The 27,119-nt window shown below is 38.6% G+C and overlaps 2 protein-coding genes across 5 annotated transcripts in view; both read right to left on the bottom strand.

The window, feature by feature from the left end:
- Positions 1-8,575: 8,575 nt before the first annotated feature.
- On the bottom strand, positions 8,576-18,696 carry NRAS (NRAS proto-oncogene, GTPase). 2 transcript variants are annotated; one of them, XM_082670847.1, is made up of 7 exons: positions 18,569-18,696; positions 17,943-18,070; positions 15,716-15,894; positions 13,223-13,382; positions 12,534-12,657; positions 12,182-12,223; positions 8,576-12,092 (listed from the first exon to the last, which is right to left on the bottom strand). In XM_082670847.1, exons 2-5 carry the CDS (start codon positions 18,051-18,053, stop codon positions 12,538-12,540), a joined length of 570 nt encoding a protein of 189 aa, XP_082526973.1. In that variant the 5' UTR covers positions 18,054-18,070; positions 18,569-18,696; the 3' UTR covers positions 8,576-12,092; positions 12,182-12,223; positions 12,534-12,537. The 2 variants fall into 2 exon arrangements, with proteins under 2 accessions (XP_082526973.1, XP_082526972.1); XM_082670846.1 differs by having other exon boundaries at positions 8,576-12,074.
- Positions 18,697-18,825: 129 nt separating this feature from the next.
- CSDE1 (cold shock domain containing E1) overlaps positions 18,826-27,119 on the bottom strand; it is a 36,901-nt gene continuing 28,607 nt past the window's right edge. For all 3 annotated transcript variants that reach the window (XM_082655318.1, XM_082655319.1, XM_082655320.1), the window contains 6 exons: positions 26,397-26,509; positions 25,275-25,394; positions 22,235-22,413; positions 21,209-21,372; positions 20,512-20,644; positions 18,826-20,141 (listed from right to left, as the gene is read on the bottom strand). In XM_082655318.1, coding sequence (XP_082511444.1) covers positions 20,094-20,141; positions 20,512-20,644; positions 21,209-21,372; positions 22,235-22,413; positions 25,275-25,394; positions 26,397-26,509 — 757 coding nt within the window. In that variant the 3' untranslated portion in view covers positions 18,826-20,093. The remainder of the gene's footprint in view (positions 20,142-20,511; positions 20,645-21,208; positions 21,373-22,234; positions 22,414-25,274; positions 25,395-26,396; positions 26,510-27,119) is intronic.

Here is a 27,119-nt window from a genome sequence, read left to right as displayed (position 1 = left end):
CATTGTTTCAACAAATATTTCTTGGGCACTTAACAAGACCAAGTTTACGTGGTTAAGGTGAACTAGACCTCGGTTCTAATTCTGTTTCCTCCTCTTACTAGTTGTGTGGCCTCAACTTTTGAAAACCTAACCAGACACTGTCCTGAGCAATGCCATTTAGTGAACAAGACAAGGCCTCTGCTTATATTCTAATGGGCAATACACAATAATTTCAGGTAGTAATGGGTGTTATGAAGAAAACAAGACAAGGTTATTTCTAGTGACGAGAGATGGTTTTCAGCAATCCTATAATGGAGGACAGGAGTAGATCACTTCTCAGAACTGTTTAGATTAGTAGTATAGATTTTTAGATACCTCACACAAGTCTCTACTGGATCATGAAAGACTTTATCCATACAAATGGCCAAACTTCTTGAATAAATTTCCCTATCACCATAGAGCACTACAGAGAAAACAAAGTTCCTCTCGCTACTTCATGGTCTTATCCCACTGATGCCCCCTCAAACATTTTTTATATACCCACCCATTTTACAGTCCAAACCCTTTTTCATAAATGCACTCTTTTCAAGAATTCATGACCCACCTGTGGAACTGCAATTAGTTCAGTATGGTTGGGACTGAAGAGCCTCAGATTGTAGTCTGAAAAAGTCTTGGCCAGGCCAATGGGGAGCTCCCCAAAAAGACTGCCATTAAAAAAAAAAAAAAAAAAGACTGCCATTATAGGAATTCAGGACTGAGCAGAATTGATCCAACTCTATACCCTCATCATGGTCAATCATTGACTGTGGGATGGTAAGGGGGGTACTGAGCATGGCTTCAAGGTTGCAGATGAAAAGGTGTGGAAACTGGAAGCTGTTCAAGGGCCTCTTCTCCCACCTCTGTATTTATTGATTTATTTTTGCCACACCACGTGGCATCTTAGTTTCCTGACCAGGGATTGAACCCACACCCCCTGCAATGGAAGCATGGAGTCTTAACCATTGGACTGCCAGGGAAGCCCCTGTTTGAGAAGCTTTAGAGGAGCCATGAGAGTAGAGGAGGCTTGATGGTTGTGAGTTGAAAAGTGGATGGGAACTGAGGAAGGTGGAGACTCTTCTTTCCTAATGACATTGGCAGAGAGTGGAAGGAGAAAAAATAGAATGATAACTAGAGGGAACTAGGGTCAAAGGAGCAGATTTACAGAATTCTAGGGACAGAAACAAGTAGATGGAGGAAAGTAAACATATAAAGAGAGTGGAAACTACAGGTCAGAACAAGTTTCCACTCTTGGAGGACATGCGAGGAGGTGGAAGCAAGACCCAGGTGGAGGAAGAACCTGGAAGAGAGGAGAGGTGCTTTATCGCTGAGTCTGGAGTGGAGGAGGGGAGAAGAATGCAGACAGAGACACTCTGAGATGTGGGGGTAGTGTTTGGGGTAGTCAAGGCCTGTATAAGTTTTAATATTCCTGATTCACCGAGTAAGTAAATTAAGGATTATAAAGTTGTTAGCAGGTAGAAATGTCCAGACAAATGTTGGTAGGTGTAAGTAGTGGGGAAAAGTGCAAACAAATTTCAAGGCTTTACCATCAAATTAAAAATGAAAAGATATTAAGAAACTGCTGTCTTTTGGGGAATTCCACCTGATACAGGTAAGAAAATATGATTGATTATACTATGAAGAGTTTCTAAAACTGCATATATTGTAACACTCCATTTTTTTTTTAATTTACAGTTTCTTTTTGTTTTCCCACACAATTTGAAGTGAATTTGATTATAAAAAAGAACCAGTTTCTTGATAATACTCAATGTTTAATATATGGGGAAACAAACACTCATGTGGTCGGTGAAAGTGTAAGATTTTAGCCTTTCTGGAAGGAAATTTGGCAAAATATTTATCAAAAACCTTTAAAAATATGCTTATCCATTGATAAAACCATTTAATATTTATGACTTCATCTTAAGAAAATTATACAAGTGCTCAAAGATATGTTTCAATAATGTTAATTGTAGCCAAACTTATAAGATTCAAAAAGTAGGAACAGGGACTTCCCTGGTGGTCCAGTGGTTAAGAATCCACCTTCCAATGCAGAGGAGGTGGGTTTGATCCCTGGTTGGGGAACTAAAATCCCACATGTAGTGGGGCAACTAAGCCTGAGCGTTGCAACTACTGAGCCCATGAGCTCTGGAGCCTGCACGCCACAGGTAGAGAGAAGCCCGAGTGCCGCAATGAAGAGCCCGCGTGCTGCAACAAAGACTAAAAACAGCCAAATAAATATGTTTTTAAAAGTAGGAACAACTGCAATAGAAGACTGATTAAAGTACGGTACAACCATAATATAAAATACCATTCAGTCATTAACATGATGAGTAGATGAATATATATTAACCTGGAAAACATTCAAAGATTTTTATTAAGTGAAAAAGCATTTTACAAGGATGTATACATAGTATAATCTTGTTTTCATTAAAAAAAAAAAGAAAGGCATTTAATTTATGTATCAATATAGACGTTGAAAACAGCCTGGACAACCTATACCAGCGTTCTGTCTGGGCAGTGGAATGATGGCAATATTTTACTTTTTTCTTTTTTCTTGTTTGCATTTTCTACCATGAACAAGTATTATTTTTGTCATTAAAAAACTGAATTTAAAGCAAAACAAAACATATTCTGGTCCTATTGTCATCTACAGCCCTTAAGGAAAAATGTCCAGAAGTTAAATGGGACAAGTCTGTAAGTGGGACAAGTCTACCTACTCATTCTTTTTCTGTAATTTAACTTCGTTTTTCTTCAAGCATCAGTATATAAACTAGTCTCATTTAATTCTATTTTTGCTTTAGTTTTTGGCAAAAGAAAATCATTATTTTCTAAAATCATTATTTTCTATGTCTTTTAAAAATTGTTAATGTGAATATTTCATCCAAATTATGGACTACCTTGGTTGGAGCTTACCCAGATGCTTCCCATCATTTAGAACATTATTCCAATGGAAAACATTCAGAGTTCCAAATAACAAATTTACAAACTATTTTTTAAAGTGGAGACTTATTGTATTTTATCAAGTTAGAGATACCTGTAACCTGAGGCTCTACAGGAAGGAGATGACAGACACTTAACAGGAATGAGCTGTGCACAGGCAATCACTGCTGCCTGGCTTTTTTGTCCAGAAAGCCCTTCTTCTATTCTACTATAGCAGGTTTCTGTCCCTGCTGTGAAACCTGCTGGGAGGGCCCAGCCCTTTCCAACCTGCTCTTCACCCCACCCTCCTCCATGCCCTCACAGTCACTCATGGTTTAGATGCCAAAGCGTTCTATGGGGCTTGGGGCTACCAGTAGTAAACTTTCAGGATGAGCTTAACCCTTTGTAACATTGCTTCAGTGGCAGCAGTTCTGAGTTCATTACAACCTCTGGTTTGGAATACAGTCCTTTTGCCAGCAGCAACTATGGACTATTTTTGTCACCCTGCTAGAGGTATCTAAAAGTTACCTTAAACCTAAGAAATGAGTTTTAGTTTGGAATATAATCAAATTCTGAAATCTTATGGTATTTTACTGTATTTAGCTTCATTTCCCTGTCAGTCATAATTTCCCATACATGCCTAAAAATAAAGAAGTCAACTTCGTAAGACTCATCCTTTTCCGTGAGACAAACTGACTTTGTTTCCTGCCTCTTGCATGGAACTAAAATTCAGCAATTTGCTCTTAACAAAGCAATCTAAACATCAAAAGTATACTGCATTCTGTCAGGAGAGAGAGGGAGCCATGCCGTGGGGTCTGTGCAATAATTAACAGTGCTCAACACTGTTCCAAGGTTGTTGTTGTTTAACATATATTAATTCTTTTAATTTTCACAACAGTCTTTTGAGGAACTATTATTACCTCCATTTTACAGTTGAAGAAATTCAGGTACAGAGACTGACTTGCCCAAGGTCTCACAGTTGTTTAAGTGGTAGAGATGGGATTTAAGCCCAGGAATTATGGCTCCTGTGTCGGGACTCTTAACCATGGTGTCATTTACGGCCTCACTCTTGCTTAGTTGTGCAATGACCGTGATTGTGCCTAGAGTATTGGGTTCTGGACTAGACATGAGGATGCAGCATAGTGATTCCCAGCTTGACAGATGGTTGTAGGAGTAGATCGAGGTCAAGGGGTGTTTAAACTTTTACTTATGGAATCTTCAAACTAAATCTTGAGTGGAAGCCTAAAATGAAAAACAAATGAAAGTGCTTATAGTTAAAGATATGCAAATTGGACAGTAGACAAAAATATCACAGTTTACCTATTAATCTGGTAAGAGTTTGAAATTTTGATATATCCCAGGGTTGCCTAGGGTCTGGGATAAAACATCTTCTCATGCACTGTTGGAAGGAATCTATTGATAAAACAGTATCTGGAAGACAATTAAGGCCATATGTATTAAAATAAAAAATGTATTGGGGACTTCCCTGGTGGTCCAGTGGTTGAGACTCTGCACTCCCAAGTTCAGGGAACTAGATCTCGCATACTGCAACTAAAAAAAAATATATATATATATATCCCGCATACCACAAGCATGCTGCAACTAAGACCCGGCACAGTCAAGTAAAAAAAAAAATTAAAAATTAAAAAAAATTAAAAATGCATCAAGTGTAAACCCAACTATTTTGTGGGAATTTGCTCTATGCATATACTGGCAAATATATGTTGAATATAATGATATTTGATATGACAAAACAATCAACCATCAAATAAAAAACAGCCCATGTGTTTGTCAGCAGAGAAAAGGTTATATAAATTACAGTACTATATAGTTTTCAAAAGAAAGATGTTGTTGTAAATATGCTGGCTTAGAAAAGGTGTGGAATTTATGTTAAGTGAAATGAGTAAGGTACAGAACACTGTATATCTAGATGATTCAATCTTACACACACACACACACACACACACACATCATGTGACCCTGTGCATAAAAATCACCACAAAAGATGACAGAAGAACAAGAGAAGTTTAAAGTGATTAACTTTGTGTAAATGTTAAGTAATTCTATGTGTGGTTTCCAATTTTTTTCAATTTTTTTAAAACCAGGTTCTGTTACTACTCTTATAAAATTAATAAAATTGACTACTTGAAACACAAGGTCAATTCATACAAAACTTCAGGTAGTTGAATTAAAAATTGTCATTCTTGATATTTAAGATTATAAAAATAAAATATCTGGATAATATGCCAAAATAACCCCACCCCCAAACAGTTGAAAGTGGAGCCTGGGTTGAAGGACAAGGGAAGACGAGCAGAGCCCTGACCACTCAGGCTTTCCCGGAAATCTCCTTTACCATACTCCAAGGGCTTTGAGCAGCATGGTTTGAAAGCTACAGTTGGCCCTTGAACAATGCAGGCCTTAGGGGCGCCTACTCTCCATGAAGTCGACAACCCGCCTATAATTTACAGTCAGCCCTCAGTATTCGCGATTCCTCTGTATCCCTGGATTCAACCAACCTAAGAGTGTAGTACTGTAGTATTTACTGTTGAAAAAACATCTGCTTAAAAGTGTACCTGCCCACTTCAAACCCGTGTTGTTCAAGGGTCAATTGCACTAGTGAACCAAAAAGAGCACAGTATCTGAAGTCAGCAGACCTAGGTTCAAACCTGGAATAAACCCATCTAATTTTACAGGATTCACATCAGTAAAATGTAGACCATTCCTCTTTTACATGGCTTTTGTGGAGGGTTAAACGAGATTTATGTAAGAGCACTTTGAAATTGTGAAGCAATATACAGTTTCCTTTTATGAGAGCCTTGACTTGAAAAGGAGAGACCCAACTGGCAATGAGGCATGAGACAGGCTCTGTGCATCTTGGGTAGCCTTGATTATTCACCGAAAAATTGGGTAGGAGGTGACCCTGGGCAGTGTCATGAGGGCGACAACTGGAAGAGTGAGGCTAAGCAAGTTATGCCTCAGTAAACAACATCCTTCTCCTTTGAAACAATCACCAAATTGCAACTAAGAAATTTTTGTTTTCGAGATCTCTCCTCAATGCAATATAAAAGACGAATGAGGAGCCAGCCTATGTGGCTCACTGCTGTATGCCCAGAGCAGCACAGCATTTAGGCACATAGTAGGTTCAATAAAAACCTGCTACATGGGTTAGGAAGGAAAGTCGTAAGGAAAACGTACTGAGCCAACGAAACAAAAACATTCTGTTAGGGCATGTGACTATGCCTCCTAGTGGAATCCAAATGTGTTTCTCTGAGAGGAAATGTCACACCAGCTATAGAACGATGGGGCGACAGGCCTTGGTAACTTCAGTTCATGTGCCTTGCTAGGCTTTAATATCATACGTCAAACTCCTCAAATTCACAGGCAAAACAAGCATAAACTTATGAGATTTCTTGATCTAATTTTCAAGATGTATTTAAACTTCATTCCAATGAATAAAAACATTTTTTTTAATGTTGGGTCTCAATTGTACATGTGGAGAATTGATTTACACTAAGATGTTTAAAATAGTGTGCAGTTTTCCTTCAGACAAATATCATACAAAATTCACACATCTCAAGCTCCTCCAGCAAGTGTCAATAGTGCCAATTTTATTATTTCCACAGTAGCCATTCTAGAAGATTGCTTTTCCTAGCCTGGATAATATTTCAGCCTACTGCATCTGAAGGCTCTAGTAGGCAACTGCTCAGTTCCAACCACATACTCCCTGGTTAGGCATGTAGCTGCCTCTATCTTTAGAAACATTTAATATCACTTTAACCCCCAATATTGCAGGCACTACGCCTTGTTCTCTTTATACGGTGCCTAAAAATTGATGGCAATCTGTATTTACACTAGTTTTAAGAAGAGATTAAACATTAAGTTGAAAAAGAACATCTCCCCCCTCCCCACTATAGGTTAATAAGCAGACTATTTTGGTGCAAGCGCAAAGTCAGTCATGAATACAATGTCTCCAGATAAGAATGATTAATTCACTAGGTTTACTCCCAGTTCCTGAATCTGAACCTTTGATGTTCCTTTTGGCACTGCAAAGGGTATTTATTATCTGTATTTCGGATGTTCCTAGAGTTCCAGTTTTCTTTTATTAAGGTATAGGACCACATTTCATTGCCCAGGGTTTTACTGAAAGCATTACAAACCATACCCTTCCCTCCTTTGCATACTGGACACTGCTTCTCTGTGCTCTCAAGTCATGGAGCTGGACATAATCTGAAATGTGTCCTAAGTGGTTTTGCAAAATGATCACTAGCACAAACTCTTGGCCCCTTTACATGTATTTATGGATATCAAACAACTCATGCGACTCTGTTGGCCTCTTAATGACCTTGAGAATTGCTTGTTCTGAGAAGAGAAACCTTAATAGCACAGAGATGCATAGGAGGTCCCCTCATATTCCAAATAAACAAGTTTCCTTAGCTACCTTTCCATTGTTTGTCTTTCTATAGCTTCATCTTGCCAAGTGGAACAGCAGCTATCATCAGTAAGATAATATCCTTTCCTCCTTTCCTCTTTCTCAGTTATCAGGGTGTCAAATATTAGAAGAACAAAAGATCTGATGTGAGGCATAGGTGACCGACTTAGGAGGAAATCTGTTTTAGATACACCAGTCCATAATTCTGTTTTTCATGTACATTTTACAATCTAAAATATTTACACTCATCTAGTAGCTAGAAACAGTATCCTGTTGCTTAAATATGGTTTCCTTAAGCTTAATTCAGTCAAATACTAATGATCCACATTTCTGCCTTTTTTAAGAAAAAAGTGAAAAAAAAAATTGATGTCTTTGGTAGAATGAATCAAGGTCCTCATAATCACACTATTCCAGTGTTGACTGAAAAAGCCTAGGTTTGGGCTTCCCTGGTGGCGCAGTGGTTAAGAATCCGCCTGCCAATGCAGGGGGACAAGGGTTCGAGCCCTGGTCCGGGAAGATACCACTCGCTGCGGAGCAACTAAGCCCGTGCGCCACAACTACTGAGCCTGCGCTCTAGAGCCCGTGAGCCACAACTACCGAAGCCCGCGCGCCTAGAGCCCGTGCTCTGCAACAAGAGAAGCCACCGCAATGAGAAACCCGCGCACCACAACGAAGAGTAGCCCCTGCTCGCTGCAACTAGAGAAAGGCCCGCACGCAGCAACGAAGACCCAATGCAGCCAAAAATAAATAAATAAATAATTATAAAAATAAAAAAAGAAAAAGCCTAGGTTTGAAATCATTCTTTTATATCTCCTTAATTAGGATTGGGAAATCTGAGATATCTTATTTCAACTTCCCTATTTTGCAAAATGGGGAAACTATTGGCTAGAGTAGTAAAATTATAGTTGGAGCTCATGTTCTCTGGCTCCTAGACTTTCGCTCTCAAACCTACACCAAGACTGGTAGACTGTAGAGTAGTACAAAAATAGACCAAAAGATCCAATGGTAGTTTTTAGCACTTCATGTTAATGTGTGAGAATCTGCCATACAGCTTTGAATCACCCCGACATAATAAAGCAGGCTCTGACATATTTTATGCTGAGACAAAATGAGGAACTCAGATCTTCCAATATTGTCCAAATGTCACATCCAAACGTCTGAATTAAATATTAACTTTCAATAAAGGCAATCAGTGGTAAAAGCAATTATGACTAAGCAAAGAACTTCCAGTTTTTATTTTTCAAACATTTAACAAGAAAAATATTCAACCAAAGTTTTAAAAATTAGAATGGATTAATTTACAATAAAATAGTCAACTTAAAATATCAGCCCTTTCATTTAGGGCCAAGGAGGCCAATAGTTCCTGTTTAAACAGCAGAACTGCACAATTGACATTTTTTACCTCTATTTAATGGCACAGAAATATAAAAGTCATACAACTTCCATTGAGATCCTCCCTTGCCTCCAGAGAATTCATACAATTGCTTCTTAGGTCAGTACTCAGGCCTTTAAAAATTACCAGTTATATTTTGAAATATATCTACAATTACTCTGATAACAAGAACACTTTAAAAACAATTCTTATAAGAAACACCTTAAAATAATTTCGTGGCACATTAGGTTTCTTAAAGAAACAGCAAAGATGAAAAATAATGTACAAGAATTATAGTCTCTTGTTTATAGAAACCACCCAAATTAAATACTTTCTCTAATTTAATTATCCTTGCTTCTTATAATTTATTAGCAGAGATGAATTACAAGAAGCAGAATGCACCCTTTTTTGGTTCTTGGTTGTAGCTGCCAGCTTAAGAGTTCATGACTGTAAATGTAAAGCAAAACATGACTATGCTCACAAATTCTGGAATGGAAAAAAACCAGACTATCTCTTTAAAGTGTTTCTCTATTCTTGCTTTCAAGTCAAGACAAAAAATTCACAGCAGTTTAAAGGATGATGAAAGACTAAACATGGGGCCCACTACAATACAGATTGAGGATAATTTTACCTATTACACTCCTGAAGTGAAAACTGTAATAAGTACGATATGACCAAGTAGCATTCTATAGTAAGCTGTTGGAGCAAATACAGCACTCAACAGATTCATTTACACACAGGCATGGTAGCCTTCACACAGAACACCTTATTTTCACAATCTCGAATGTACAACCTTTAAGAAACAAACAGACATAAAGTAATATGTAATTTATGACAGCTGGCCAGGCACTTAACTTGGGGAAAGAGACTTCCAGATTTTGAGGTAAACTGTAATTGTTTTCAGCAATTACAAACATATTCTAAAAACTATCTGATACCACACTAACTGAAGTTATTCAGCGTTTTAACTGTCAGTTTGTCACTCTACTGTGCCAAAATTCATACCAAGTGTAACTCTTTAAGAAGCTATTAAAAGAACATTTTCAAGTCTGAATTTTGGCCCCATTTAGATACTACTGTGCTTAGAACATACTTGAGAAAACTAAAAGATACAAACATACAAGGGTAATGGGCACAAGAGCCTAAAATGAGTTGTTTTCCCCCCAATTTGACATTCATAAGAATCACACAGTCAGTCACATAGACAAAAGAAGAAGAGGAAGACAATGACAACTGAGGTGACAAGTCTCCATCTATCCTCAAGAAAATGAGAGCAATGCTCCAAGAGGAGCAGAAGCAAAGTGGCAGAGTTTCTGTTTACCGGCGTGGACTGTGAAAGCTCTCAGAATTAACACGAAGGAGCACAACTCTCTGGGTTTTTCATTCTCTGGGTACATTATGTTTTTTCTTCTCTTCCGAATTCATTTCAAGGCAATGTGAAATTTGCTTAATAAATGAAAATTCGTATTAGAAGAGGACCTCAGTAAGTATTTACACATTAGAAGACGAGAACAGGAAGTGGTCGTTTTGGAAGTATTCTTTCATCAAAAGTTATCCAAGTCTATTACTCATTAGAATTATCAGGATATTATCTGCAAATGGAAAAGCCAAGCCTCCAAATCCTCATAACTATTAATTATATTCTCTATTCCCTTCTCAAACAGCAATTCCAATCCAAAGGCTACTTCTTGTTCAGAACAAGAACAAACTCATCAGCTTATCTGGTATGCCCAGACTAATTAATCAACATCCCGTTTTAAACCCTCAAAGAACATTATGAATAAAGAAAAATTTAAAAATTTTGATCTGAGGTATCCTCATTCTCAAAAACATGAGAAAAAATATTGGCTTAATTTGGTTTCCATGTAGCTAAAAACAGAGTCTAGATCCTTTATTTATAAAGACTTCTAAGCTGACCCTTCTCAGGATAACAAGTTTTTCCAGTCATGGTTAAGAATTTGTGCTAACTGACCTCTTCTCTCCTTGCAGGCCTAACCACGTGCATCTGGCAAAACTACTAGCTGGAATTAATGGTGCAATGAGGAAATGTGGAAGAATTTCTCTCTCTGTGATGCTAACTGGCTCACTGAAGTTTTGAAACTGTGACCCTGGCTATTAGCACCACGCTTTACTCAACTGAAATAATCAAGCCACTGCTATAGGGTGAAGGACAGGGGATGGGGTGAGAAGGGGACCGAGGGCAACTATATACATGAATAATTACCATGATATGCAGTGAAAATTTGTCTATTAACATATTTGAGGCTTGAGAATCATTGATCACAGCTATTAAATAAACCTGCATCTAATTTTATAATTTTGAACACCTGCAAATATAGACTTTCTGATATGACCCAAATTTAAATATGAATGGAAGTTCACTGAACATTAGATTATCAGTAAGCTAGAAGAAACAAATTATATACATTTTGCAGGTAGTAAACTACCAAAACAAAAAAAAAGTGGAGATTAGGTAAAAAGTAAGCAAAATTATCCCTAATCATTTATAGTCTCACCTTTCTCTTGGGAGAGCACCAAAACAGGTCTCTAGAAAATCAACTTCATACATGTAAGAAATGGCATCTGCTATCATATTGGTATATCTTTCCCTCAAAGCTAGACGGGTCACAGACATATCTCGCACAATCATTTTCATGTATAACAGTTTCTAAGACATCTATTCCACTGAAGTATTGTAAAGGAAGTCTACAAACCACTTCCAGGAAAAAGGCACTTCATTGTGAAAGTCAGATTTAATTACAAGAAAGTCGAGAAGACGAGGATAGACTCAAAAAAGTCAGTATTCACTTTTGTATTTCTGAATACAGAGCAGATGCCAGTTTATAGAATATAGCTGATAACATTACAAACAAACCAAACAGCAACATTAACTATATTCTCAGCAAAACAGTAATTTATGACATTTCTCCAAAAACCAACATAGTTCCAAGTTCAACAGTAAAAAGGAAAAAAAAATCACCAGCAGTTGCTACTTCAGAGCTCAAGACATTGTTTTCTACAGAATTTCATGTTTCTACAGTTTGGTTCTCTGTTTCAGAGCATTAATTGCTTTTCAGATGAAAAACCTGGGGTGGTGGAGGTTGGTTTGTGTGTGCTCGGGGAGAACCCAGGGTGGAGAAATACTGGGAGTAACAAGAGGTTCATTTCTCTGGTCAGACAACCAAGTGAGGAGGTAGTTACTCTGAGAACTTCTCAAATAGAGAATATTATACTGATCTACTGAGAGTTGGGGAAATCGCAGGAGCTTCTTTGTGAGACTGAAGATAGCAACAGCAATACTTCTCCTCCAGGGAAGTCAGGACCAAGGTGTCAGTGCAGCTGAAATAAAGATGGAGTCTGTATAAATGGTACATAGAGAGTATTAGAAAGACAAGGTTACAAAATCAACATAAATGATAATACATTCATTTCCAAACCCGTCCTACCTTGACGGTGGCTCTTTTCTGATGCTAGAACTTTAAAAGTATCTATGAGAAAAGAATACACACCATGTCATCATCATGTAGTGATCCTTCAAGCTCCTGGTAATACATTTCATAAACAATGTCTTCTAATTTCTAATATTATTGAAAATTTAATAGTCTGTAAAATAATTAAATGTTTTAAACACAGTTTAGGCTGTGGTACTCTCAGAAAGGGTGCCATAAGGAAAGTTCTTTATTTTATAGCTGTAAGTGAGCAGAAACTGTTAAATAGCAACACAGAAAAGATAATAGCAACACTCCTCCAAATTACCTAAATAATGTTTATAATTCTGTCAAGAGACCACATGCTCACCTTGTTACATCACTACACATGGCAATCCCATACAACCTTGAGTCCCATCATCACTGCTGTTGAGTTTTTTCATTCGGTACTGACGTATTTCTCTTACCAGTGTGTAAAAGGCATCTTCAACACCCTATAAAAGAGAGAAAATGATAAAGACAGCTTAACAGACACAACCCAAGTTGTAAGTTCTCTCTCATTTGTACTTCTTTATGTGGATTTAAAATTGCAATTATTAAATTATTAGCTGATAAAATAGGCTGATTCAGCATTCCTATTGAGTCACATTAGCAGGATGATATACAATAGCACTTTCTGCAAAGATAACATTTAAGTAAAGGAAAATGGATAACATGGGACATACAGAACTACCAGATCTAAAGATTCCATTCAGGAGGGCCTATGCCTTAAATAGTAGCTGGTGTTGATAGATGAAGGACAAATGTTTTAAGTATCTTTAATCAAGGGTCTTCATTTTAGAAATATTTGTGCATGTTAACTTGCATGAGTAAAAAAGAAACCACACTTGAATATTAATAAATTCATTTTGGGTTTAAACTGAAGATTAAAAAAATAGAACAGTATTAAAAAAATCCAAAACAGCAAAGAACGTGGATCATGTCTCTAGTGAAGAGTCAGTCAATCAAACTTTTCTGCCTTAAATAAACCCTTGCCAGATGCTAAAAGCTGTACTATACCTGTCTGGTCTTGGCTGAGGTTTCAATGAATGGAATCCCATAACTCTTGGCCAGTTCATGGGCTTGTTTTGTGTCAACTGTCCTTGTTGGCAAATCACACTTGTTTCCTACTAGCACCATAGGTACATCATCTGAGTCTTTTACACGCTTAATCTGTTCCCTAAAAAAGGGAATATGTTATCATAACAGAAGAATAAACGTTTAGGAAGGAATAAACAGCTAGGGCAAAAAAGAAAATCTAGCAGATTTCACCTAGCCCTATTAGCTTCTATACTGAGTTTCACTGTTTTTCTACTTATAAAAGGCCTTACATACTAAGAAGACTGGTGTAGACTTGAGGCAGCAGCCGCAGGGAAGCCAAGTACCAGTTCACCTTCTATCTTGACACATGTCCCTGTTAGGCTCCTTGATTCTCCAAAAAGCTTGGCTCTGGAGTTAAATAGCAACTAGAAATCACACTCTAGGTTAAGGTCTGAAGTATAAAAAGTAAATCTTACTGCCTCCAAATAACTTTTTGAAGCTCCCTTGAGAGTGACAGTATTTAATGAAAGACAGTCTATCCACTTCTCTAGATGGGTGGTGTCCAAACATTTTCTTCAAACAAATTATAGCTGGAAGTCCAAGACATAAAATAGGAAACACCAGAACTGCTCTTATTAACAGGAGACTAAAGGATTTGGAACTCCCAACTGACAGTTCTCTCTTCAATGACAAGTAAGACATACCACACAGCAGTTTGGAAACTACTGTTCCAGATTCTCTTGATCAACCCTGTCCAATAGGACTTATTATGGTGATGGAAATGTTCTCTAGCTGCACTGTCCAACTATATGCTAGTCATATGAAGCTACTGAACACCTGAAAAGTCAGTTGCTAATGGGGCTGACGAACTGATTTTTAAGTTGTTTAATTTTAATGAATTTATTTATTTATTTTAAAATAAACTTATTTATTTTAAAATAAATTTATGTATTTTTGGCTGTGTTGGGTCTTCGTTGCTCTGCACAGGCTTTTCTCTTTGTTGCTGTGGCGAGCAGGGGCTACTCTTTGTTGTGCTGTGCAGGCTTCTCATTGCAGTGGCTTCTCTTGTTGTGGAGCACAGGCTCTGGGTGCACAGGCTTCAGTAGTTGTGGCACACAGGCTCAGTAGTTGTGGCGCACAGATTTAGCTGCTCCACGGCCTGTGGGATCTTCCCGAATCAGGGCTTGAACCCATGTCCCCTGCACTGGGAGGCAGACTCTCAACCACTGCACCACCAGGGAAGCCCAATTTTAACGAATTTAAATTTAAACCACATATGGTTTGTGGCTACCATACTGCACAGCACTGCTCTAGACTCTACCCTGGGATTACATACAAAGTCATGTACTTGAAATGCATTTCACTGGCTATCTGCAGAACTGAGCTTTGGTGTGATGGCAGTAACCTATGTGAAGGGATAATATAAGACAACCTAAGGAGAAAAACGATTTCTAAAAATTCAGCAAATAGTTTTTTGGTGCTTGCCAAGTGCTAAGCTTTTTATTAAGTGCTGCTATTAACTGCAGAGAGAAAATGGAAAGTAGAGCAGGTTTAGGGGAAGAAAACCAGTTTTAGACTAGTTTGTTTCTGAGAGTCGACATCGTCATATGGATGGAGCATATGCCAAGACTCAGGCTACAGGCAGAACGCTTGTGTAGCATTTACTCCATGCTAAACACTGCTCTGAGTGATTCACATATTTATTAACTCGTTTAATTTTCAGAGCAACTCTTGGTAGGTACTACCATCTCCACATTATAGATAAGGAAACTGAGGCCCAGCGATTTAGTAGTTTGCCCCAAAGTTCCATGGCTAAGAGATGATGGAGCCAAGTTTCAACCCAGGCAGAGTCTGTATTCTTAACCATTATATTATTCTGCCTAAAGAACACAGAGCTAAGAAAAAGGAGCCCTGAGTTTTTGGTCCTGGCTCTGCTATGAATAATAATCATGACTATGAAAACCTAACAAACCACCTTCTGAACTTTGTTTCTGTAAAATAAGAATGTTGTATTAGAACTTTTATGGTCCAACTGAGCTTTGAAACTTTAAGGTTCTGTGGAGAAAGACCATCTTTATCTAACCCCCCTTTGCCTTGCTTTCATCTTTATCTAACTCCCCTCCCCCCATTTGTTTCTTCCCACTATCTTCTCTATTACTTACTGAAGAATGTTTCTCAGAGGTGTTTTCCTCTCTGTGATCTCTCATAACACCTCTAGTTCTGAATCACTCCCATTAGCAAGCAAGCTTCATTTATGTATTATCAGGCATTCTAGACATAGTAGCTTATATAAAATAAACTCCAGTATTAACTTTCAGTAATAACCCCAGATTCTCAATGTCACAACCTAAAAGCAATTCTTTTCATAATGAAAAAATTGCATCTTCCCTAGTGTGGTATCCTCATTCTCACCCCAAAACTTCAGAACATACTTAAAGATCATCCTTTCAGAAAAAACAATGCTCCTAGTACCTGTAGAGGTTAATATCTGCAAATGATTTGCTATTATTGATGGCAAATACACAAAGGAAGCCTTCGCCTGTCCTCATGTATTGGTCTCTCATGGCACTGTACTCCTCTTGTCCAGCTGTATCCAGTATGTCCAACAGACAGGTTTCACCATCTATAACCACCTGTTTTCGGTAAGAATCCTGGGGTGGGGAGGGGGGCAGGGAGAGAGGGAGATTCCATTTTTATTAAAAATCACAGGGAATGCAATGCTATTGCTAAGGTTAAATAAGCTCCTAACCAAGTCCAATTCTGTCTCTTTGGTTTGTCCCTCAAACTGCTGATATATAATCACAAACAGAAAGTACTTAATGTCACCCTAGGAAAAAAGCCCCAAATGCTATATGCCTATAGAAAGGAAAATGTGGTCACTCTGTTCCCGGAAAAGATGAAGAAAACATGGTAATTGAAAAGACAGTTCTACCGCACTTAGACTAGAGATCACATTCATTGAAGTATGAACTGTACTTCTTCTTTGAGTTGTTTATTGTCCATTTACAATTCTAAACATACCTCCACCAATTATAACTTGGTCCAGGATGCACTATCTTTTGTGTTTATGATTAAATACACAAATACCTTTTATTTCAGACAAGGTTATAATATCAAAATATTTTTCTCATCATGACAGACTGTACCCCTGGGGAATATTCCTGAATCAAATTCCTAAAGGTTCCAAACGTGGTATAGTTAATTAATTCCTTGGGAAGACAGACATGCATAGATCATATTAAAAAAAAATTTCAATTTGACTCTAAGGCAAAAATTTTACTTGTATTTTAATATTTATGTTCTGGGACTTCAGTTCAAAGAAAATAACCTCATCACACTTAGTAAAGATCTGGCTCCAGAAACAGTATGTAACATAGTTTGCCAGCCCATTTGCATTGAACAGCGCCTCTGTAACTCACGCCATTGCGGGACTGTAATATACTTTCAAATTAACATAGAATTCACATTGTCCAAATTTCCTTAAAGCATGAGATAGGGTCAAATGTATGAGTGTTCTGAGGAAATAAGCAAAATTAAAATGATAAAGATAGGTTTTAGTCAAACTAATTTATGATAATATAAGTCAGAGAAGTGGTCATTTCCTGGCAGGATAGGGGGGGTTACTGACTAGAAAGGGGCATGAAAGAACTCTCTTGGGCATTGGAAATAGTCTATATTTTTATCTATGCGGCGGTTACATAAGTGTACACAAATTTAAAGCCACTGAGCTATAGATGTAAGATTTATATACCTTATGTATATTACTTCACAAACAAATAAAACAAATAAAACTCTGAAAAATAATAAAATGTTCTAACCATTAATACTAAAGCTGGTAAGCCTAAAATAAAACTTTGCCAAGGACTAATGACTAATTTTTAATAATGGCTATATTAGAGTTAGCTTGCATTAAACACTCAATGGCTGGGTGGTACGAAGACCAGCATGTGGATTAAAATAATCTCTAGAGTTAGACGTTTCTAAACGGAATAAGATTACAAACTCTTTACTTAAAGGACTTTAGATGACATTTACTGAAGCCAATCTATAACATGAACTCCCACAAAAACAACAGAAACTTTAAATAAGTGATAATTACACAGTGTGTTAGCATCCACAAAAATTTAACATATTTGATTTTTCACAACATCCCCTGGGTGTCAGGCAAGACAGGTTTATGGTAATTTAATAGATGAGAAAAGTGATTTGCTCACTATCATATAACTAACTGCAAACAGGGACTGTATTCCTAGGCACAGTGACTCAAAATCTTACGCTCTTTCTTCCCCAACCCACAGTCTCAGCTGCTTCAAGTGGCTAAGAAACACTCAGATCTCTGAATCCTTTATCTCCATCCTGCTATCATTCAGGTATTCTATGACCTGTGTTTCTTTTTAACGGAGCTGTCATATGTGGAGAAACTAAATGAGTTCAACACTGAGTTTGTAACCGTTTTCAAAACTGTTAAAAACTGTAAACTTTTTAGAAAATCATCAGTAGCTAATAAAAGTGAACTCTTCTCCAAAAACAGGTAAAGCTTTACTTACTGTATTACTGAACACAGTGCCCCAAATAACTTTTATTTTCTCTCCTGATTATTCCTTTAACTAAGGAATAGGTGAAAGGTATGGGAAAGGGAATGGGTTAAGAGTAAACCGAAAGAGAGAGGTATGGTCAGCGGACTGCCTCTGGGCCTCACCTCTATGGTGGGATCATATTCATCTACAAAGTGGTTCTGGATCAGCTGGATTGTCAGTGCGCTTTTCCCAACACCACCTGCTCCAACCACCACCAGTTTGTACTCAGTCATTTCACACCAGCAAGAACCTGTGGGAAAGCAGCAATTAGGGTTAACTGTCGAACCACATCTACAGTACTTCAAAGCTTTCTGTAATCAACAGTAACTAAAACCAGAGTCTGAAATGTATTGGTTCCGTACACGTTCATCGCCACTTGGTTCTCAAAGTGATTCAGGAGTGCAAAAACACTTGCAGGTTACCGTGGATCTCAGAATTCTGGACTAGTCTTCTAGCTACCCCCACCCTCGTCTATTTTTCAGTAGCCCTTGGGCCCCGCCCTCAGCCTAAGGTAAAGAAAACCCCCCTTCCTACTCCTTTAAATCTTCTGAGCTCTGGGGGGCGGCCTCCAGACCGTCTCCCCTTCTCTCTATCCCGCCTGTCTCCAAAGAGCTCCCCCGTAGGGCTCAAAACGAAGGACCCCCCGCCCAGGGCCTTTGTCTCCAGCTCGTAGATTCCGCTCGATTCCTGGCAACAAGGAGTCGTCAGCATGCTCCAAAGTCGAACGCTACACACGCCAGAGCCTTACCTCAAGCTCCACTGCCTCCGCTTCGGACAGATTTGGACCACAACCGGGAAAATTGTTGGAGACCCCGGAACCGCCATGAACAGCCCCCACCAGGGAGCGGCACTTCCGGCCCCACCCGCTACGCAATCAGTCGGCGCCCCAGGCGCCGGAGTCCCCGCCCCGGCCACGTGGGCCTCCGACCCAGGAGTCACGCGGCAGGCCGCACCCAGACCCGCCCCTCCCATACAGGACGTTTTAATAATGAAAGCGCTAGGTGCTAGTGTCTCAAAAATCAGTAAAACTTTATTCGCTTCCATTCTTTCGCCATTAACAGAAAACTGGAGAAAGCAAAAGTGTTAACGTGTTTACAAAGATAAATGGCCTCTTTACCCAGAGAAGATCAAAACCTCAAACGACAACGGGGAAGATAAAACACCCTCCCCCACATCCCCTGAGCTGACCCTTGTCATCTTAGACAAAGCCTTCAGTCCACTGGCCAGGGACCCTGTACGTGGCCAATTCAAGTTGAGGGCCAAGAAATCAGACCAATCCTTTCCCATGATATAAAGCCGAACAGAAGCTACACCAAGGGTCAAGTGCCTGTACTTTTTACAGGACACAGGAACCAGGCGGCTACTTATAAAAAAAACAAGATTCATTTCAGGCACAACTTTTTTATTATTTTTTGTTTGTTTTTGTTTTGTTTTGAAATCAGTAAAAGAAACTGGGTCCTAGAAGCTGCAGTGATCTAAGCAGCAGCAAGTTTGTGCATTCATCCTTTTGTTTTTCTTTAAATACGTTTAAATTATCACACTGCTGGCACACCTCATTTGCATGAAATTCTGCACCATATATACTAATTGTGGTAAAGTTACAACCCCCATCCGGGGGTGGGGGGGGAACTACCCTGGAAGATAATTTTCACTGAAATCTAACCAAACTTCATTAAGTGGACTGTGATAAGATTATAAATGATATGAAAAATAACATTTTAACATTTGGCCATCAACTTAAAGAACTGGTTTGCCTATACAAATTTTTGTAATTTTTAATATATTCTACCATCATATGGTCCTCAGAATTAAAGCATAATGAACAGAAAAGAAAAGGAAAAAGAATGCAACTGAGTGCTAAGGCAGAACATCTTGCCAAAAGTAATGAAGGTAGAGTATATATACTAAGTATCAAGTGCAGAATTTCATAGGGCCAACAAGGTAACAGTCTATATTTTTCACTTACACAGGCAGAAGTGGATTTTGCAATTACCAGTTGCGTTAAATGCACCAAATAAAGCTCCTAAAATTGATTCTATAAGGCGCCACCTTAAGTTTTCCAGGCTGCAACTGTGCATAATTTTAAAATGGTTTTCTTAAATTTATTTATTTTTTTAAACATAACACGAGGAAGGTGTTAAAACTGGTGTAACAGCTCAATAGAATAAGTATTCCAGATTTTGGGAGGGATGAAGAGGGAGATATTCAGAACCCTTCACCAGAATCCCCCCAACTTGATCATAGTGGATTAATGATGTGCTTTGTGGATGTGGTTAGTCAATGACACCAGCTTGACGGATCTTTCTTTCGGCACCAAATCCCTGTGAGGAAATAAAATTGCAGTTAATGACCTGGGTGTATGACAATCATTGTACATTCACAATTCCAAAAGGGACTACCAAAGCATTACTCTCAATCACCACCAATTCTTTTGCAGAGGAGGAAATCTATAGTAAGCCTTCCTAAACTATGTTCAAAGTATCAGGAACACCAAGAAATGTTCCTCTTACTGTAAGCAACCATTACGTTAGGGGCTGAACCAATGTGCAGGGATGCTAACTAGTTATGACAGCAATACTGAAGCACCTTGGTAAAAAGTAAGCTCTTTGAGTTCTGCTAAAATAGGTTCTCAAGTAGTATGCTGGTCTATCAGTTGCCCCCATCCGCCCAAAACCTTGTATGCCCTCATACCATTGAGTTATCTGGTCCCCTTGGCTGACGAAGAACCATTAGGCGAGGAGCACTGGCATCATCCAGGGTGATGTTCTTCAAGCGATTGACCAACCTATCAGGTCGTGGAGCTGCAACAGCCTTGGGGCCCTCGCTGTAACAAAGTCAATAGGTGAGAAGAAGCAACACTTGATGGGAAGAAAAGTACATGCAGAGTAGTGTGTCTTCTACCTAACTACCCAAATGACTCAGTTTTAATGAGGGGAGACTCTTGCCTCACCTAGCCAACTAATTAACTAGCAAGACAGGGCAGACAAGTTTATGTTTTTATTCTGAACTCAATGTTTATTACTGCTTAGGAGCTGGAAGAATCATTTGGGTGAGGGTCATCCCGAGACTGGTCTGCAACCAGAAAACCAGTTCCACAGACACAGAAAACAATGTAGCAGGTATGGAAAAACATTAGAAAAGGAAAATATGAAGAAATATTTCCAGAGACTTCCAGCTCCTCTCATGCTATTTTGTTATTAAAACAAAACAAAAACATAGTGCCAGAAATGCTAAACTACAAAATTTAGACAATGAAGAAATAACCAGAAAGTGGCAGAAGAGGATTAAAAAAAAAGCAGTGATGGAAAAGTGAAAAAATATGATAAAGCAGAGATTACGAAAGAGACAGTCCAGGGAGGTTACTAATCAACAACAACAAAGAACTCACCAGACTCGCCAAACATTACAAGCACTGCACTTGCCAGTGCGCTGATTAAAAATCACTGAGAATTCCACCTCATCTCCTGCCTGTAGCTCAATGCCATCCTGAACTTCTTTCACATGGAAAAAGAGCTTCTTGCTATCTCCTACTTCATAGTTAATGAAGCCAAACTGAAATTTTAAAAAGACAGCATAAAAAAGACATACCACACAGCAGGGAAAAGAAACTCACTTTGAATGAAGCACAATTTGCCCCTAGCTAGGGGGGTTTATAAAATGTGGTGTCAGTGCTGATGCTCGCTGCCTGGGCTATAACAACAGCATATGGGTCTGCAAAACTTGTCAGGGAAGAAATGTATCTTTGAAACCACTGCCATCCACTCTATCATAGCCTGAGAAACAAAGAAAGGTTACCTTGTGCCTACATATATTGTATGAACTACGCTTTTGAATTAAGCAAAATCATTAGGAAGCTGTTACTTGAACATATGCATTGTTTTGATACCTTCCAAAATTATTAAGCTGGGTTATGGTATTATTAGAAACAGCCATACAAAATGTTAGTCACTGTACTGATACCAAAAAATGTCCTCTCTGAGGACTCAGAGAGATTTCCTTGAGATTTAAGTACCAGGAATAGTTTTGTTTGCCAGAAGTTTATTTTATGAACACTTCTACACATGGTTTCTTTCTTTGGGTGGTCTGTAAAAGAAGCTCTAAGCTCAAGTATGAAAAACATTATAGTCTTTCTATCCTGGAAATCTCACTCCAAACTTATTTTCCCCATTGTGTTAGCTATTAATACTATTCTTACTTTCCTTTTGCTACTATTGCCGTTTTTTCTTTCCATGTGGTTTTCTCTGTGTTTTTAATAAGCTACTTCAAATCACTGAAAAGGGGGGTAAAGTGGAAATAAAAACCAAATGAATGTTGATGGTTCCCCCTGGGCTGAAAAAGTTTCAAGGTTTTGGTTACTATTTGGTTACCAACTCATAAAAGGATCAAATTCAGATCAAGAGATATAACCACTTACCTGATCTTTCACACACTCCACTGTGGCCCTACGCAGGGGTGTGATGTTGTAGGCCATAGTCTGTGCATTTTGGCCCAAGACACACAACTGGAACTTGACGCTCTCCCCTTTCTGTAGGCAATCCCCTTTGTTGGCCATCCCAACTATGCCAAATGGATAGACCTCACCTTTCATATCCCCTGTAAGGAGAAACAGGTACAAAGTCTAAAAGCTAATATTTCACGACAGCCCTCTGCTGATGGTCCTAATGAATTTTTAATTTGCTAAAAATATATTCACTAGGAAGATTTTTTTTATACCTAAGAAATTCTACTTTAAAGCTCCAATAAAATCCTGAAAGCTAAATACTACCACAAAAACAAATGAGAACTTGTAACTCATTATCACCTTACTAGCTAATGAAGAGTTTTAAACCACATTTATGGGGGAAAAAAAAAAATAACACTAGCACTCACAATCTTATTACCTTTCAGCTTTTAAAGCTCTATGGGTTGCTAACATGATCCACTGGATTATCTTCTTCCCAAGTTCACAATATGAGCCAGTCAAAAACATTTCTGATCCATACCCGACTGGGCATTAAACAAGCCAGGCATAGGCAAAAACGCAAAATAGATAAATCATTTCTTGGCATTCCACTTCCTTTCTTTGTTCTGATTGTGGCTCCCTCAAACCTACAGTTACCTTTCTTCTAGATCAGGGCCCATCACACTTTTTCTTAAAGGGCTAGATAGTAAATATTTTAGTCTTGTAGGATCCTGTCTCTGTCATGATGACTCAACTTTGCTGTTGCAGTGAGAAAGCAATCAAAGACAGTATGTAAACAGTCTTGGTTGTGTTTCAACAAAACTTTATTTATAAAAACAAGCTATCTTATTTGCTGAGCTCTGCCCCAGAGTAAAAAGTTGGCTGGAGGTCAGTGCAGGCTATGGATAAAAACCAGGCCAAAGAGTCCATCCAGATGCCTATCAGTTCCCCTGGATGGTGAATTCACTGAATCAACAAAGGTGGAAAAGAGGGGAAAAACATTAGATGGAAGACGAAGCTTCAAAACTGGGAATGCTTTTAACCGTTCTCTTGATGATTATAGGGGGTAAGTGAAGATTTTCTTCTCAAAGTTACGGGAACTAAAAACTTTGAGATTTCCAATAGATCAAGTCATGCAGAAATACTAAAGACAGCTAGTCTGACTTAGTGGTACTAGCAGTAACCACTATTTATTAAACACTTATACTGATGCATATTTAATCTTTATAGAATATTCTGAGGTTGAAGATATTATCCTCATTTTAAAAATGAAGAAACTGGGGCTTCCCTGGTGGCACAGTGGTTAAGAATCCACCTGCCAATGTAGGGGACACGAGTTCAAGCCCTGGTCCGGGAAGATTCCACATGCCATGGAACAACTAAGCCCATGTGCCACAACTACTGAGCCTGCGCTCTAGAGCCCATGAGCCGCAACTACTGAAGCCCACGTGCCTAGAGCCCATGCTCCTCAAACAGAAGCCACCACTATGAGAAGCTCGTGCACCGAATGAAGAGTAGCCCCCGCTTGCCTCCTCTAGAGAAAGCCCGCATGCAGCAATGAAGACCCAAAGCAGCCAAAAATAAATTAAAAAAAAAAAAAAAACAAAAAACAAACAAAAAAAAACCCCGAAGAAACTAAGCTAGTAAAGATTTAATTAATTTGACTTAGGTTGTATAGCTAGAAGTAGAAGAGCTGGTATTCAGATCTAGGTCTGTCCGGCTCTAAAACCCATGGTCTTATATTGGGTTAGCTGTATTCCTAAATAAAAGAGCTGTTCTCACCACCAAGTGGGGAAAAGTGACCTTTCTAGTCGCAGAAAACTCTAGGCTTAGAGATTTCAGGGAAGTTTCCTTTTCCACAAAACCTTGCTTTTAGACTATCAAATAGCCAGTGTTGAAGAATTAAGTGGATTGGGGGGTGGGAATGCAAAAGTAAATAAAAGGGTGCATGATACAGAGGAGGAAATGGGGCACTTTGATATTACCTCACGAGTTTAAGTTAGTTGCCCATACCCTCGTGGCCCTTTTAAGGATATGGTGTCACCATGGCATTAGTTTAAGACTGACTTGCTACAAAGTCAATTCATATTTGGAGATGTGTGTATTAGGGTACTGATTCTATTAAAAACAGAAATTTCTAAGAACCTCATGTAGTAAAGGAACATGTTCATCAAGGCTCACTTCCTTCTCTCAAATGACCTTCTCTTCCCCACTTTATGTTCTCCTATGACTCCTAGATGACACAAGATTTATTCCCTTTGTGAGCCAAGCTATCGTCTTTGGTTAGAATTTCAAATCCTCTCATCAACCCCATCATTATGGTAATTCTGCTGTATTAATCATCCAGTGTTCCCTACTAACACTTCTACTGCAAACTTATTTTATGCACAAAGTTGGTCTTTCTGGCATTAATTGTTTGGGGTAAGGGATGACACCAGGACTCAGGGAGTTGTCAAAGATGGGGAGAAAAAGGCAGGAAATGAAAATGTAGGGGGCCTTGACCTAGAGAAAAGTAGTAGGATCCCCATGGAACCCTGGCTATTAAGTAACAGATACAGTAAACTTTTACAGGAGGCAAAAATGTTTATAGAATTGAACAGTTACTAGGAAATTTTGTTAATACTGATGTAAATAACCAGTGAATAACAGAGGAAAACTGCAAAGTTGTACTAAACCCAGCCAACTTGAATGTCTGATTATCAAACATTAAATGCATATTTTTAGTGTGAGATTTTGTTCTCAGTCTATTTCAGTATAACTCACCGTTAGTAGCTCACATATCAGCCATATGCTCCACAGCAGTCATTTGTTCACAACATAAACCCAGGCTGATCTCATTTCCAAGGGATATAAAAAAATAAAAACCAAGTATTGTGGGAATAAAATCACTTTTCCTTGATTCAGTTTTTAAGGAATTTGAAAATAACTGCCACCCTACCATATTTTAAAATCTTCGACGCACTCATCTGAAGGTAAGGCAAATTTCAAAACAATCTGATAGAGATGTTCTTACCTTCGTCCATGATCTCAATCATTCCTTGGTACTCAGTCTGTGTTGGATCGACACTCCTCAAGGGGCGAATGACTTTACCAGAGTAGATGGTGGGATCAGCTTCCTCAGTAATGCCATTCACTACAAAACAAAAGCATGTATACCTCTCCCTCAACAATTTTATTTAAACTCTATTGCATAGGACCAAAAAAAAAAGCGAACATTAACAGAACAAACGTTAACAGAGGGTTGGCTGGCTGCCTGCCAGTCCTGAAATGCAATACTTCTAAACTACTATTAAAATAAAGATGTTTAAAGACTTAATAAGTATACATATTTAAACATGTCTTGCTCTCTCACCTTTTCCACATGACCAAATATCACCTTTTTAGTGAGGCCTTCCTTGGTCTCTACAAGTATTGCTAACCCCAATACTTATATACTTCCCCAATTTATTTTATCTTAGTATCTTTCTGAACGTACTATATCCGATATTTCACTCATCTTTTTTGCCAATCTGTCTTATTTATTTCTTCACTGCTGTACCCCCAGTTTCTAAAACATTTATTAAACTGAATGAATGTTCTTAGCTCCCATTTCTCTAGAACAACACCAAGAAAAAGTATTATTTGGTGAGTTTACACGAAAGCCAAAAAAGTAAGTTGTAGGCCTTTTAAAAGTCAAAGATCCTAAATAGCAACGATTTCCTTAAGTTGCCATTATTCTTCACATTTAAACTCATTCTTCTCCAAAATCGTCTTCTAGAGGAATGCCTCCTCCCCCAATCCCATGGAGATTTATTATCTTGGGGTTATTTTTAAAAAGAGATATTGAACTGATAATAAACTCAAAGCAAATGACCTAGAAAATCTAGAAAAATGGTTCTCAAACTTCAGTGTTCATCAGAACCACCTGAAGGATTTGTTAAAACAGACTGCCCATCTCCAAAGTTTTGGTAGGTCTGGGGTGGGGTCAGACAACTTGTATTTCTAACAAGTAGCCAGGTGATGCTGCTGGATCTGGGGATCATACCTGGAGAAACACTGATCTAGAACAGTAGGCTTTTCTCTCCCTCTCCTACCCCACCCCTCACCCTCCCTACCCAAAACATAGGCCTAATAATCAGAAGTCACAATTCATTACCTGAGTGTGTTTTGTTCACTTTTTCTGCACTGACTTTGTTGCCTTTTCCTTTGGACAAGCTGTACTCGACCATGTCCCCCAGTTCCAGGCTATCAACATCACCAGAGAACTCACTGCAGGGGAGGGAAAGGAAATGACATTTGCAAAAGTATTTACCACAAACATCAACAGTAGCAAGTACCCTTTATTTCTTCTATTATAATATTCATGGTGTGCTTACTTAAGCTGGATACTGTTTTAAGCACTGACTCATGTAATCTTCAGAAACATCCTATGAAGAGGTACCATTATCCTCAGCTTCAAGATAATGAAACTAAGATGACAGGAGGTTATTTTCATTTGATAAAACTTACACAGGTACTAAGTAGCAGAGCCTGGATTCAAACTGGAACTGTACGGTTCTAAGAGCCCATGCTCTTAACAACTATACTGTAACACCAAATGAAATATACAACTCTCTGGTAGCAACACATAAAACTGTATCTTTTAAAGAATTTTTTTTTTTTTTTTTTTTTGCGGTACGCGGGCCTCTCACTGTTGTGGCCTCTTGCGTTGCAGAGCACAGGCTCCGGACGCGCAGGCTCAGCGGCCATGGCTCACGGGCCCAGCCGCTCTGCGGCATGTGGGATCTTCCCAGACCGGGGCACGAACCCGTGTCCCCTGCATCGGCAGGCGGACTCTCAACCACTGCGCCACCAGGGAAGCCCAAAACTGTATTCTTTT

The sequence above is a fragment of the Grampus griseus genome (genome assembly GCF_964374135.1).
Source record: "Grampus griseus genome assembly, chromosome: 1".
NCBI lineage: Eukaryota > Metazoa > Chordata > Mammalia > Artiodactyla > Delphinidae > Grampus > Grampus griseus.
The sequence above is the reverse complement of the archived record's forward strand: the minus strand, read 5'-3'. Positions and strand labels throughout refer to the sequence as shown.

Excerpts from the sequence above, each read along its gene's own strand:
- NRAS (XM_082670847.1), bottom strand. The coding sequence starts at position 18,053 with ATGACTGAGTACAAACTGGTGGTGGTTGGAGCAGGTGGTGTTGGGAAA. Across the intron at positions 13,383-15,715 it reads GCAGATATTAACCTCTACAG|GGAACAGATTAAGCGTGTAA; the intron begins GTACTAGGAGCA and ends TCCCTTTTTTAG. Across the intron at positions 12,658-13,222 it reads CCTCAGCCAAGACCAGACAG|GGTGTTGAAGATGCCTTTTA; the intron begins GTATAGTACAGC and ends TCTCTTTTATAG.